The 15,653-nt window shown below is 46.2% G+C and overlaps 1 protein-coding gene across 2 annotated transcripts in view; it reads left to right on the forward strand.

The window, feature by feature from the left end:
- Nucleotides 1-15,653, forward strand: part of PKHD1 (PKHD1 ciliary IPT domain containing fibrocystin/polyductin) — a 454,238-nt gene that overhangs the window by 272,120 nt on the left and 166,465 nt on the right. For both annotated transcript variants that reach the window (XM_077315063.1, XM_077315054.1), the window contains exon 50: nucleotides 9,806-9,940. In XM_077315063.1, coding sequence (XP_077171178.1) covers nucleotides 9,806-9,940 — 135 coding nt within the window. The remainder of the gene's footprint in view (nucleotides 1-9,805; nucleotides 9,941-15,653) is intronic.

Here is a 15,653-nt window from a genome sequence, read left to right on the forward strand (position 1 = left end):
CACACAAAAAATAAATCCCTCCCACATGGTGCATGATCCATAAAGCTGCTGTAGTGCATCCCAGAGATCTCCACATGAATTTTTATGGTATGGATGTCACTATGTCAAGAAGTGATAATACTGATCTTCGTAGCCATTTCATCTGCATGGTAATGGCAGACATATTGTTCTTTTGAGTCTAACTCACCTAATTATTATGAATGGCCAATAGTGGTTTGCTAGGGAATTAACAAAAAACAAACAAACAAAAACACAAAACCCTTAATAGCCCTTAATGAGAAAGTTTCCTGATAGCTGGGAATCTCTCACTAGCTTTTGGAATCCATTACCCAGGAGAGTGTTGGAGGAGAGCTTTATGGACAGTATGGACTGCCAAAAAGATAAATCGGTGGGTTCAAAATAATAATAATAATAATAATAATAATAATAATAATAATAATAATAATAATAATAATAATAATAATAATATTGATTATATTATAGATAAAATAAAATTTTATTTTTAGCTTGAACTCCCTCTAGAAGCTAAAATGAATGAACTGTGGCTGTTGTACTTTGGTCACATTCTGAGAAGAGAAGAGTGACTGGAAATGACAATAACGCTGGGGAAAGTTGAAGACAGCAGGAGAAGAAGACGACCCAATCTAAGATGCCACTGCTGTCTGTTTGCAAGACCTGAGCAAAACAATAGGATGTTTTGGGGCCATTCTTTTGTAGGGTTGTCATAAGTTGGGAGAGCTTTGAAACCCTTAACATGCACATTCTCACCGGAATTGGGATGTGGCAACCCTTGCATTTAAGAGGAAATGCAAACAAAAAGAGTAGAGCCAGTTTTGCAGCTTGCCTTTAATCCAGTCTTTCTCAACCAGGGTCTTGTGAAACCCTGGGATTTCTTGACAGTGCAACCCCAGGGATTTCCTGAATGTATCATTAATTTATATATATGTAAATTTGTTATACATTAATCAGGTATGTGGTCATGTAGACCCGCCTCCTCTCCCCCAAATGGCCAATGATGGGCCTGGGAGGGGAGGGAAAGGGGAGGTGTGGACACAGCCCTGCTTCCCAACCATATCCTGCACAATCACACCACTTCTTGGGTTTCTTGAAGTATGAACAATGTTTCAGGGGGGTCTCAATGGTAAAAAAGTTGAGAAGGGCTGCTTTAATAAATTGCAGGTTTAGCTGACTTGCTCTCTGTTGCAGTAGTGCCTGTTTATTTCCCATATTTTGTAAACATTTTATCACATGACGGAGACTGCTGGAGCTCCTTGTTGCTGCTCTAGACTCTTCGTTGCTCAAGGAAATGTGTGAAACACCTAATAATGTGAGACAGATGACTTCCTGCATGGGAAACAATTTTTGTGATGGAGGTCACAGGTGGTTTCAGGCTATGTTAACATTTTCAGTGAAATAATACTGCATAGAATCATAGAGTTGGAAGGGACCTCCTGGGTCATCTAGTCTAGGCGTTATAGTTAAAACAAGCTGAAATCCAATGCACATGAACACCTCTCATGAAGTGGGGCAAACAAGCAAGTTATTGTTCCAGCAACTACCTTGCTGCTGCAGTAATAGTTTAGGCAGGCTTTTTTTCCTCACAAAACTATAATGTGCTGGTAAGGCTTTGAACAATAGCCTGAATAGCCCAGAGTAGTGTAAGCTCATCAGAGCTTGGAAGATTAAGCAGGGTTGGCCAAGGGAGTAGTGGGAGACCTCCAAGGAAGACCAAGTAGGCTGTGCAGAGGACAGTAATGGCAAACCAAAGGCAATACACCTTTGCTCATCGGACCCTGGGAATTAAGCATGGTTGGCCTTGGATAGGAGACTACCAAGGTTCCTTGGATAGGAGACCACCAAGGAAGACTAGGTTGCTCTGCAGAGGAAGATAATGGCAAACCAATGGCAATCCACCTCTGGCCATCATAGACTTGGAGATAAGCTTGGTTGGCCAAGGCTAGTGCTTGGATGAGAGACCACCAAGGAAGACCTGGGTTGTTCTGCAGAGGAAGGTGATGGTGAACCAATGGCAATCTATCTCTGCTCATCAGAGCTGGGAAGCTAGCCAAGTCTAGTACCTAGATGGAAGACCACAAAGGAGGATCCAGGTTGCTATGTGAAGGATGGCAATGGCAAACCAGTGGCAATCCACCTTGGCTCAATGGAGCCTGGGAGCTGAATAGGATTGGCCAAGGCTAGTACTTGGATGGGACACCACCAAGGACAATCAGGGTTGCTATGAAGAAGAAAGTGAAGCCAAACCACCTCTGCTCATCTCTAGCCTCGAAACCCCTCTGTGGGGTAGCTTTAAGTTGCACTCAAAAAGGAAACAGTTCAGTGACCCACGCTTCGTGAACAAAGAGAAGGCATGCCAACATTTACTGAACAACTACGACCCTGATATCACTGTTTCCTATTTTAAGTTTGGTTCTATTTGACGTTTATGCAGAAACCTTTGTTAGGTTATGGAGAACTTATGGCTTGCACTTTTTTGAATTCCAATAAAGGGGATGTAACTGTGACTGCATTAAAAATGTAATTAGATTTTAAAGAGATTCTTGAGACTAGCCTAGGTTTTTGGAAGCCTAATTTTGTAGCAGCTAAAATGGCACGCTCACCTTTCTTGGTCAGCTCTGTACCATTTTGTATTGCTAAGTAATTCAGTTTCAAAGTTACCCTAGTCATTATAGTCTCAGGGACTCTGAATGGGTGGAAAGATGCTATTTGGTTGAGTCTGCACAAGACTCTTCCAGTTCTGCTTTGGGTCCAATGGCTAAGACCACGTTTTATTCATGGTGTAAGCTTTCTGACAAAGTGTACATAATGCAAGCTGTAAGGCCACAAACAACATGGAAAGAGCCAACAAAAAGGGGGAGTGAAATTCATTTACTCAGGATGCTTAAATGGTACCTGAGTGCCACTAAATTATGTGCTGAGTGAACCACTTAGAAAAAGAGGGGGTGCTGCCACTGAGAAAGCCCTCAGCGATGATGCCAGCATGGTGTAGTAGTTAGGAGTGTGGACTTTTAATCTGAGGATCCGGGTTTGATTCCCCACTCCTCCTCCTCATGCAGCCAGCTGCATGACCTTGGGCTCGCCACAGCACTGATAAAGCGGTTCTGATTGAGCAGTGATATCAGGGCTCTCTCAGCCTCACCCACCTCACAGGGTGTCTGTTGTGGGGAGAGGAAAGGGAAGGTGACTGTAAGCCACTTTGAGCCTCCTTTGGGTAGAGAAAAGCGGCATATAAGAACCAACTCTTCTTCTTCTGCTCTAACCAAGCAGTAATCTCAGGGCTCCCTCAGCCTCCCCTCCCTCACAGGGTTTCTGTTGTGGGGAGAGGAAGGGAAGGCAACTGTAAGCCGCTTTGAGCCTCCTTCGGGTAGAGAAAAGCAGCATATAAGAACCAACTCTTCTTCTTCTGCTCTAACCAAGCAGTAATCTCAGGGCTCTCTCAGCCTCAGCTCCCTCATAGGGGGTCTGTTGTGAGGAGAGGAAAGGGAAGCCAATTGTAAGCCACTTTGACACTCCTGGTAGAAAAAAGTGGTATATAAGAACCAACTCTTCTTCTTCTTCAGTAATATCAGGGCTCTCTCAGTCTTACCTCCCTCACAGGGTGTCTGTTGTGGGGAGAGGAAAGGAAAGGCAATTGTAAGCCACTTTGAGACTCCTTCTAGGAGAGAAAAGTGGTGTATGAGAGGCAACTCTTCTTGTTCCGTTCACTGGGATGGGCACAAAGAATAAGGATTGAGGTGAGTGTCTTGTCTGACGTGCAGGACAGTATGGATTGGGCTGCCATCTCTGGGTTGGGAAATAACTGGAGGTTTTGGGAGGGGGGAGTGCAGGCTCAGGAGAGCTGGGTTTGAAGTGGAATGGGCCCTAAATGCCATAGAGTTCACCCTGTAAAGCAGCCATTTTCACCAGGGGAACAGAACCCAATGGCCTGGACACTAAATGTAATAGTGGGAGGTCTCCAGGTGTGACCTGGAGGTTGGCCACCATAGGCATGGGTGGAGGCGGTCCTTCAGGTACTCGAGGAGTTTCACTTACAGAGATGGCATTTGCAGACCAGGGTCCTGTCCCTGCTGGAGTGGGATAGAGTTGAAGACAGAGTGTCCCATGACTCTCAGCCATCCAATATTTTTTGGCATGTGGCTCTTAGGCTTAAGAATCTTTGGACTCCTTCTTGGGCAGTTGTCTGAAAATACAAATTCATTTTAGCTTTATTTTTTTGTTTTTTTGATCCTCTGTCAGTAAGAAAGCACAAGGGCATTTCGTGAGCAGTGACCTGACTCAAGTCAGTCTCGAGGTCCAGCTATACAGCTAGTCCCCCCCCCCGTCCCTCCCCCGGGCTTAGTAACCTGAGGCTATTGGGCTATCGACCTTTGAGCCTCCCCTGCCACAATAGTAGAAGTCGGCTTTTATTTTTTTAAGTTGCACCAGTGGTCTGAGAAATAATTAGTCGACTAATTAATCCTGTTTACAAGCTTTGTGGGATTCTTGAACTGCCGCTCAGGCCCAGGCCTGAGGCTTGGCGTTTGGTGTCCGTGCTCATGTTCATGGGACTCGGTCGCCATGGCTACAGGCTGCATCTGCTGACACCCCACACACTATTTACTGCTTAATTAAGGATTTCACGCTCAGCCCTTATCTGTCGCGGAGAACAAGAACACGCTGTTAAAAAATTCCAAATTTAGGCCGCTGCATAAGGGCAGCTTTTCTTGTAGTCCTGACTCTATGGAGCCACATTAACTCCCCTCTTGGCAACCAGGCCCTGCCACCTTTCAATCAAAAGTCATCCAATGGGGCAGAGATAATGAAGCATGTAAGCGCATCAAAAGGAGGATGTTGGCTTGGGCGGTGGAGGAGGAGCGGCCAAGAGCCCCTGAGTAGCTCCCACTTCAAAGGAAGAGGAGGCTGCTCCGTCAGCAGGACCCCATAAAGACACATTTGTTCCCGGCTGACTTATGTAAAAGGTCTGGCGTGGTAGAGTCCCCGTCTTGCAGCCTCCTCCTCCGAGCTCGTGTGTCAGCAGTTAGGCAGCTGGGCCCAAACCGTGTCTGCCAGGGCAGATAATCACTTGACTCCATGTCGACAATGGGCGCTTGTAGGGGGTGGTTGGGAGGAGGTCCGCTGAACAATGGGGACACAATTATTTCAGCTGCTACGGAGGGCCATAATTCTTCTCGGGGAAACTAAAGGGACCTTGTCCAGGCTGGGGCCGAGGAAACCTGAGCGTATTATTAATAATCAGACTTTTGGAAGTGCTTTGGCGTGTCCGTGGGGTTCCAGCAGCTGCTCTTGTCCCGGCCAACTCTAATAATTGTACATTCTGTCAGGGGTCAACTTACTTTTGACCTCCTCCTTTTGTACCCGTTTAAAAGCCTTTTAGAGATAATTGTCAGAGAGTGGCAGGAGTGCTTTAAAGGCCAAAATTTAATGTCAATAAATACATATCAGATGCCAGCTCATTCACAGGCGTGCTGCTTCATTCACAGCACCTTTCGCTTCTGTCCAAATGACATAGATGAAGCAAAGACATTGTTATTGAACATCTGAAGGAAACCACCACAGAGAGCAGACGGGGTTCATCGGGCTTATATTTGATGGCCTGGGATATTTCTCTCTAGCAAGTGCTGGTTATGCCTTGAGCTCCAAAGCCTACACTCACATTAGATGTACAGGATAAAAACAAAGTAAATTTGGTATAGTGGACAAGCTGTGTGACTCTCTTCCACTATGCACCACCACCACCCCCCATGCACCTAACTTAATTAGACAACTTCAGATAGAATGCAGAGGTATGAATCACCCGGAGAAATGCAACAAGGCTTGCCAGTTCTGGATTGGGAAAGACCTGGAGTTTTGGGGGGTCGAGGGCAAGGGGTTGGGGAAGGGCTTCAATATGGTCTAATGTCACCAAGTCCACTTCCCAAAACAGCTGTTTTCTCCAGGTGGGCTCAGCTCTGTCCAGTTGCTATCCCAGGAGATCTCCAGCCACCACCTGGAAGTTGGCAACTCTCCCTCCAACTACACTTCCTGTTCAAAACAGTTTTGTATCTAAATATATGGAAATACTTCTACTGCAGTCTAACTTGGCCCCAACGTTATGCTGAAATTACTTGGTGGAAGGGAAACTATTTAAAAATATGTGATAAGCTTCACATTTGTCTCAAAATCAGTGAACCTGCCCTCCCTAATTTCTTCTCTCTCTCAAAACTTGACATCATTAAGAGGGTTCTTGGTCTAGATTCAGACTCATTATAAAAGCTGGTTTGTTCTGCAGGGACTGGATACAAAGCCAAACCCATCTTTTATAAATAAACCACAAGAGATAAAAATAACTTGCTATTGACGTTTCATTAAGGCCAACACATTCGCCATGGATTTAGAGCAGAGCATCAGGGATCAAGAAGTTGACATATTTTGTTTCAGCTCCCCCCACCCTTTCTTAAAGGAAGACTATTAAATTAAAATCATGTGTTTGCTTATATATTGTATAAGTCTGTGGTGTGAACATAAAACGGAGATGAAGGAAATCCAGGGTTTATTTTAGCTGGTTCTGGAATTCCTTCCGTGATTGAAAAGACAAGCAAACTTTGCTTTTGGGGATTACTGCAAAATAAATGTTTAGCTTTCCTTAATTTGTTCAGCCTTCTAAATTAAGTTTCAGGTGAAGGCCTAATCCGAGTGACATTCAAAGCAGAAGATGCAGTCCCTCTGCCATTGCCAGGTAACTGAACTGGGCTGGGTTTGCCAGCTCTGGGTTAGGAAATTCACGATAATTGGAGGGGCGGAGCCCGAGGGCCTCATCTGGCCTTTCATTTTGAGCATAAAGAAGATTCTCCATTTGTCCACAGCTTTTTTTGTCAGTTTACTTCTTGTCCTGGGCGAGTCTTTTTTTACTATCAGGAGGTCGACAGTCCTACTTGTAATGGGTATGGTGTTTTGACAGACCATTCTCTCTTTCTCTCTCTCTCTTTCTCTCTCTCTCTCTCTCTCACACACACACACACACACACACACACACCTTACTTAATTTTGTCAATGAAACCCAAGGTATGTTACGCAATAATAAATAACGCAGTAGGAACAGTATAAAACATATAACCTGCAGTGATTGAAACCGACAGACAAAAGTTCCACAATAACACAGCAGTGTCATGATGCTCTGGCACAAAACAGAGAGCTTTGAACAATCCTTTTGCTCTTTGAAATGCCATAAACGTACCATAAAATAGGCTAACAATGCACTAAACATACATGCAACATAGCAGCAGAATACTGCATCACTGCAAAACTGAAGAAGATTGCAATAAAACAGTGTAATGAATAAAAGGAACAATGCAATAAATAATTACAAAATTTCACAGGTGTTCAGTACATCCTTATTCACTACGTTAAAAATTGCCCTCCTGAACAATTCTACAGAATGACAAAAGTGTGGCAGTTTTCCTGACCTCATCAGAAAGTCTGTTCCACCAGGCAGAAGCCATGTCAAAAGAGTACTTGAGTATGGCCAGATGTTGAGCTTACCTGTTTGCAAGGTGGCACCTATGGGAAGATTTGCTTAGAGGAATAAAGCTGCTGCAGACGAGTATAGTGGAAGAGGTGATCCCGCAGAAATGCAGGTCCTAACTAATGAAGGGCCTTGAAAGTGAAAACCAGCACCTTGAATCAAGGCTTGTAACTAATCAGTTACCAATGGAACAACTGTAGGACAGTTAGCTCTCAAACCATGGAATGGATTTACAATGTCCTAGCCTTAGGGACACTGTGGCATGGATCCACATGGCCAAATCAGCCAACCAGGCCAGGATCAACTTTCCTCCATGCAAAATGAAAATGGAAGAAAGCATCTTCTCTCCCCCCCCCCCCCCTCCAACTGCATTAACTTGGGCCCATTCCGCACAAGGATCAATGTGGAACATTGCTTGCAGAAAGAAATAATGGAATTTAAAATAGTGGAATTTGGCGTAACGCATACCTGCCTTTGTAGTGGAATCCAGCTGCGTTTCAATCGTTTCCCACAGGTTTCCAGTCTCGCCAAAAATCGCTAGAAAGGAAGGGTTTTTCCGTGCTTTGTCCCGCCCCTGGCTGTCAATCAAAAAAGCAGCCAATGGGCGGTTGTCACCATGCTCCCGAATCGCGATCGCTTTGCCGGAAGTTCAGAGGAGAGAGCCAGGGGGAGGGACTTTGCTGGAACCACAACAATGGGAATGCACAGGTCTTTTTCGCTAGTGTTGCAGATAGTTTGCAAGAGTATAGCGCTTTTTGGAGGGTGAATCCACTTTTCTGGATTTCCCTGGAAGTGCTACAACGAATCGCTTTTTGCGGATCGGTTTCAGGAGTGTGGCAGATTGTGTGCGACATCGTGCATAACTGCAAATTAGTAGCGTTTACAATTTTCCACACTCCTGCTACATTTAACTTGTGCGGAATGGGCCTTACTTTTCCACCAGTAATGCTGGGTAACCTCTAGACTATTAACTGAGCCAGTGGGGGGTAGTTAAACCCTATCAGATTCTGAGAGTACAATACCCTCAAAGACTTCAGCCATAGATTATCATCTGTGTTCAGTATTTGCAGAGTATTTTCCCACCACTTCACCAATCTGTTCTTGACTCCTGCACAGAATGCCTGTGCATTTGATGAGAGGAAATATGGAATTTTGATATCCCAGTTTTCCACCAACCACAGGTAATTAGAGATGCTGGAACATTTTGCTAAGGAAGAGGAATCCTGACAGATAGGACCACAGCTGAACCAAAATGAACATGCCAATATGAAAACATGTATTTTTAAAATGTTAATATTAGAGTATTTCTTTTTTAAAAATTGGATCTGATTTTTTAAAAATTGGATCTGATTTTTCAGCTAGAGCTGGTGAATGCAACAAAATAGTCCAAGTGTTAAACTGCTGTGAATGGGGTGGAAACAAGTACTTTTGCTATGAACATGTGGCCATGATTAGTGCTTACATTTTGAGTTGTTTTCTGCTGGCTGTGAACAGCAATTAACATGCTTTCCTTCATCTATCTATCATCTGTCTATCCATCCATCCACCTACCTAACTACCTACCATCTAATAATATGGTAAAGGTAAAGGTATCCCCTGTGCAAGCACCGAGTCATGTCTGACCCTTGGGGTGACGCCCTCTAGCGTTTTCATGGCAGACTCAATACGGGGTGGTTTGCCAGTGCCTTCCCCAGTCATTACGGTTTTACCCTCCAGCCAGCTTGGTACTCATTTTACCGACCTCGGAAGGATGGGAGGCTGAGTCAACCTTGAGCCGGCTGCTGGGATCGAACTCCCAGCCTCATGGGCAGAGCTTTCAGACTGTATGTCTGCTGCCTTGCCGCTCTGCGCCACAAGAGGCTCTTCATCTAATAATATATAGCAGTTAATCCTCAGACTGCAAAACATAGTCTAATACATACCAACACCCTTGGTTATGCTAACTTTTAAGATACTGGTGTGTAGATTCATGATCTGTGCCAACATTTTTAGGGGTTTTCTGGTGGCTGTGAATGGTAATTAACATGCTTTTCTCCGTCCCCCATCCTTCTGTCTGTCTGTCTGTCTGTCTGTCTGTCTGTCTGTCCGTCCGTCCACCCACCCATCCATCCATCCATCCATCCATCCATCCATCCATCCATCCATCCATCCATCCATCCATCCATCTATCCATCCTTCTACCTACCTACCTACCATTTAATAGTATATAGCAGTTAATCCTCAAACTATACAATGGCCTTGGTTATGCTGACTTCTAAGGCACCTGGTGTGTTGCCTCTCTTTTAGATCCACCCCCACCCTCTCCTCCTCCACCATATTTGAGATGGTCTCTTCCTGCATCTTGGGATGGGGTGCCGGAGAGCTGGGGTGGCTACAATAACAGCATCCCATTGGCTGGTGATGATGTCATTATTTTGCCAGGTGAGTTGTTTCAAAGTTCTTATTATAGATATGCACCTGGTTGTATCAACCTGGCTGAGCAACGCCTTTGGTTCCTTTCACACTCCCCCCCCCTTCAGAAGTAAAGTGAGTGGTTGTGACCTTTTTGGTTGTAGGGCCCCCCCCCCAAGGGTGGAGTTGTCTTACCCCTCCTCATCTAGCATTTTTCCATGCTTGTGTGTCCCATTTTGGTTTTGGGCAGCACCATTTTAATTGCCTTTTTATTTCTGCTTCAACTGCCCTTTCAACAGTGCCTTCTGATGTGTGAAAACCTCCCCCCCCGCCCTTAAGTAAAAATGTATGGTAAATGAGCATCCCATAAAACTTTCATATCTTACTGCACAGTTAGCAATGCACTTGAGCTCAAACGATTAGTCAGCTACTGGAGAGTGAATCTATTTTCTAGACGTCTATTTTCCACAGGCATGATTTGCTTTAGATATATTTCCCTTCCTTGTGTCGTCTTTTGCAGAACCTTTTTTGAAGTTCTAAGGTTCCCGTTGGGCATTGCCTTTCAGTTCTAGCACCCCACATTCATGACTGCCACACTAGTCTGCTTCAAGAGTCCATGGAGTTTCTTTGTTTTTCTTATTTTTCTGCTGCACTTTTAAAGTCAGACAAGAGGGGCTCAGGCAATTAATGGCACTAGGCCCCTTCAGAAAAAGCGACCCTTTCGGAATGGACTTTGAACACACTAGCTGTTTTAATTGCAGGTCTTTTGTTGTTGTGTTATTTGTATTGTGATGGTGTAAAGTGCCTTCAAGTTGCAGCTGACTTATGGTTGACCTCATAGGATTTTCAAGGCATGGAATGAATGGAGGTGATTTCCCCCCTCCCCCCTTTCATGATTCACCAGCATGAAACAGACAACATTTAAAAGCAATTTTTAATCATTGTTATCAGAGGTTACTGGGCTAAGTATTACAATCATAATACTGACCCAAGGCTGCTAAAGCTGGAATGATTTCTCTCACAAAATGCTAAATCTAATTTCTTCCTGAATGAATCCTAATAATCTAAATCTAATTTCTTTCTGACTCTGATCTCAGTAATTTGTGTTCTTGCCTGCAACACTGAAGTGTAAACAATTGTATCTTTTGTAAAATTACATCGGCACAGAACTTGGTACAATTAAAAAAAAAGACTTTTGCCTACATAATAGGGTAGTTCCATACATCTCACAAATAAAGTTGGGTGTTCTTTAGAGAAGTTTTGGATGCATGGCTTATCCTTACCATAAAGGTAAAAGGTAAAGGTATCCCCTGTGCAAGCACCGGGTCATGTCTGACCCTTGGGGTGACGCCCTCTAGCGTTTTCATGGCAGACTCAATACGGGGTGGTTTGCCAGTGCCTTCCCCAGTCATTACCGTTTACCCCCCAGCAAGCTGGGTCCTCATTTTACCGACCTCGGAAGGATGGAAGGCTGAGTCAACCTTGAGCCGGCTGCTGGGATTGAACTCCCAGCCTCATGGGCAAAGCTTTCAGACGGCTGCCTTACCACTCTGCGCCACATAAGTTGCTCTATATATTTCTGAAAGGGCCATATGGGCGGCCCTGTCCGGGTGGTGTCCGGGCCCTGACCAGCTCTTCTGTGCTGGCAGGCATTGGCAAACTGGGCCGGCGGGAGGAGGAGCAAAGTTGGGCGTATCTGGATTGGCCTGGCCCCTAGAGGACCCGCCTCCAGGAGCTGCGTGCGAGCCTCTCACCCACCCTCCCAGCCAGAAGGCTCCTGGCCGGCGAGGGGGGTGCTTCGCTGGCTTCCCGGCCACCAACTGCTCATGCCAGCCAACCGCCTCCCCCACAGGTAGGTGTCCACCTGCGGGGGCCTGTCCCCTGCCACTTGCTTCACTGAGCCCTCTCGCCGTGTTGGAGACACCACGAGAGCCCTTCACACCCCAACCCACCATGCGTGAGGAGCACGGCCAGCAATAGGGCACTTTCCCTCCCTGCTTGCGGACTCAGCCCCTTGCGCCCCGGGGGGGAGGGAAAGCCCCCACCTGGTGGCCACGCTCCTCACCTGGCCTCTGTTGCTCCGCTAAGGACCCACGCTGCCTGTGCGACGCGCTGAGAGCCCCTCGCCGCCCTGCCACGGAGGGAAAGCTCCTTCCCACCCACCAACCACCACCCTCTGCCTCCCAGCCACGGGCTCAGCCCTTCACCGCCGAAGGTGCGCCACCCGAGGAGCACAGCCAGCGAGAGAGGGCTTTCCCTCCCTGCTTGCCCCATGAGGGGCTCTTGCCGCATTGCACAGGTGGCATCAGCCCTTATTGGAGCGCCCCGTGCAGGTAGGGAAAGCCCCCTCCCAGTGCTCATGCTCCTCACCTGCCCTGAGTTGCTCCACTAAGGGCTCACGCCACCTGTGTCACGTGCTGCGGCAAGACGCCCCTCGCAACCCCACCAGGGAGGGAAAGCCCCATCCCGCCGGCCGTGCCCCTCGGCCTCCCAGCTGCGTCGTCTGCCCCTCGTTGGTGAAGCCATGCCGCCTGAGAAGCATAGCCGCTGGAACAGGGCTTTCCCTCCCCCCATGCCCCCACCCCGGCCTCCACGACTGGCCGGCTTCGAGGGCCCATTTTTCAAAAGGGGCCTTCCTACTAGTCTTATCAATAACTAGTAATCAAGCCCGCTGTAATAAAAATACAGCGGGGGCTAGGCAAGGGAGTCCCCGGCATCCTTCTGCAGGGCCTGCAAAATGGAGCTCTTCCGCCAGGCTTATGGTTGAGGCTGCCCCCCCCCCCTTTACATCTACATCAGCAGTGACCCCTGATCTTTCGGATAGTTCTGCCACCATCAGGTGGGGTGGGCTGAGTGGGTTGGGGATTGTTTTAGGTGTTTATGTACTAGGGGTTTTATGGTGGGGTTACATGTTGTTACCCGCCGCGAGCCTCAGGGGAGTGGCGGGCTAGAAATCTAACAACAACAACAACAACAACAATATAGATCTCACTTCCCTAGCCTTCTTTTGGTTCTGTGAGATTATTTTGTCTAAGAGCCAAGCTTGATAATGCCACGCTCCCTAATCCTCGATGTTATGCCATTTTAAAATCTTTTTAAAAAGTGACTTTTACAATCTCCACAGTGGCTCAGTTCTACTTATGGCACACATACCCTTTTTAAGAGCCAAAATAGCCACCATTTTACCTCTTCAAAACATCATAATCAGAGTCTGCATCGTGGGCTCAACCAGGATCAGCCCCCCCCCCCCGCCCCCCAGGGATTTTAAATTTAAAGAGAAAATTCTGAATTGGCTGTGTGTTCCCATGGCAGATTTGGGGACAGGGCATCACCTAGTTTGGGCCTCAGTTGTAAATCTATTGAAAGAGGAGTTTGCTGGAGCAGCCCTACATAGAAGGATGCAGCCTTGTGGAACAGCCCCGCTCTTCATGCCTTCCCATTTTCGAGTTTAAATATAACACCCTCCTGACACAGAGTGTGTTGGGTGGAGATAAAAGGCATGTTATAATTCCAGGCAGTGGTATGTTGTTTTGAAGGGTACAGATACGATACCATGTAGCCTCTGGCGTTTTTTTAGTGGTGGAATCTGCTCAGTTGTTCACTGCCCTGCCCCCCCCCCCCAATTTTGATTTGCTTTGAACTTTTTCTGTTTGAAGAGATGACTGCTGAAGCCCTGTGTCTTCTCATATAAGAAAGCTTCCGTTGTTCCCGATTTCCATTTGGTGGTGTGTTTATGGCATTTCGCAGAGCAAAAGGATTGTTCAAAGGCGTTTTGTGTCATTGGCCGCATCATTCGCAAGTTCTCTGTTTTGTGTCAGAGCATCATGACACGGCTGCATTTTTATGGAACTTTTGTCTGACGTGAATCATATTTGTAGATCGAATAAGTATAGGTAGGATCACCAGGCCTCTCAGTAATTACCTGGGACACGGCCAGAAGATTGAAGGGGGAGCGGGGAGGACAAGCTAGCATACTGGCAGAACCACAATGTGTCCAAATTACTTCCAGATTGACAGGAAGCGACAAGGGACACTCTAGCTTTCTACAAAAGCTCTATGGCAGGGGTAGTCAAACTGTGGCCCTCCAGATGTCCATGGACTACAATTTCCAGGAGCCCCTGCCAGCGAATGCTGGCAGGGGCTCCTGGGAATTGTAGTCCATGGACATCTGGAGGGCCACAGTTTGACTACCCCTGCTCTATGGTAACAACTAGAGTGTCTCTGATGAAGTGTTGATGTCGCTTCTGGGAGCATAGCAAGTGAGATCAGTGCTTCACTGGGGGTGTCACTGCATCACTGATGTGGGCTCCCCCCCCCCCCCCGGTTAGCATTTCACTATTCCTTAAATATCGGACATACAGAATGTGGAAGCATTTTAACTCTTCAGATTATCTTTACTTTCTGGCCCATGAAAAGAGCCCCCTGCTGGCGTATTGAATGTGTTCCTCCTTCTCTTGTTCTGCCACACACAATACAGAGTGACCATTGTCCGTCTCTAGGCCTGGCCATGGATTCCACAGCACAGCTTCTCTCATATAGTTTTTGTGGGGATAGCAAATCAAGTCTAAATTGTTGATGTAAAATCCCATCCACCAAACTGGCGGCCGGATATCATAATACATTTGCTTAGTTTAAGGATTGGATATTTCTAAGAATGTGTAAAACTTAACTATGTCTAGGAAAGCAGGGAAAAGATCTGTTACAGGCTGAAAACCAACATAGGCCATGGGACTGCCCTTGCTGCCTTGAAGAGGAGGCTGTGGATCTCTGCAGCATGGATCTCTTGCACTCAGAAGCTCCCGCCTTGAATAAATCTTGGTTGGTCTTCAAGGGGCTCCTGGACTCTGGTTTTATTGTACCTTTATCTCTGTTAGGGATGGACTCGAACTGTCTGATGAACCAAAGTTCATCATGAATTTTGGCTAGTTCATCATTCACAAAGCAATGTTCATGAACTGAAGAAACACCGTGAACTTCCACTAATTTTGGTGTTGTGGAATTTTCAGCTTAAGAGAAACCCTGAGGGAAGCTTTTAATTTAGCTGAAAAACAAACACTTATTCTGCTACAGAATGTATCTTAAAGAGAGAATATCAATCGGTAGTTAAGGAAAAAACTCCTTCTTTAAAAAGAGTTGGGACTATCTTTTTACAGTCAACTTTTTTGGAAAGCTTTAGTAAAAGCACTAAACTTCAAGAAACCCTTTCAATTTCCTGTATCTGTTTCTAATTGGGTTGAACATTTTTCAGGGATCTTTAAGTCTTCTTCCTCGCAGCCACTCCAAAACCATTTAGACCAGTATTCTAAACTTCTTCAGTGGCCACAGGTGGAAACTGAGTAGGTTGAGAAACTAATTAAAAATCAGAATCATGGTTAAACACCATCATTTTGCCAATTTATAAAAAAAAAGGTAAGACTGATCTTCCAGCAAAATAGAAGAAAAAGAAGAAGAGTCGGTTCTTATATGTCACTTTTCTCTACCAGAGGAGTCTCAAAGCAGCTTACAGTTGCCTTCCTTTTCCTCTCCCCACAACAGCCACCCTGACCATTTATGCACTGGGAACCTCACTGCCCCAGCTCCCGTGCAGGAGCACAAATAGGGGGCAGATGGGGTGCACCAGGCCAAATGCTCCCCCATATGGGTGCAGGAAGAGGTGGGGCAACCTGCCATGACTAAAACTCCAGCCTGCAGCACAGCATGAAACCTCCAGTGCATAAATGGTCCCTGTGAGGAAGGTGAGACT

The sequence above is a fragment of the Paroedura picta genome, chromosome 1 (assembly GCF_049243985.1).
Source record: "Paroedura picta isolate Pp20150507F chromosome 1, Ppicta_v3.0, whole genome shotgun sequence".
Classification (NCBI taxonomy): domain Eukaryota; kingdom Metazoa; phylum Chordata; class Lepidosauria; order Squamata; family Gekkonidae; genus Paroedura; species Paroedura picta.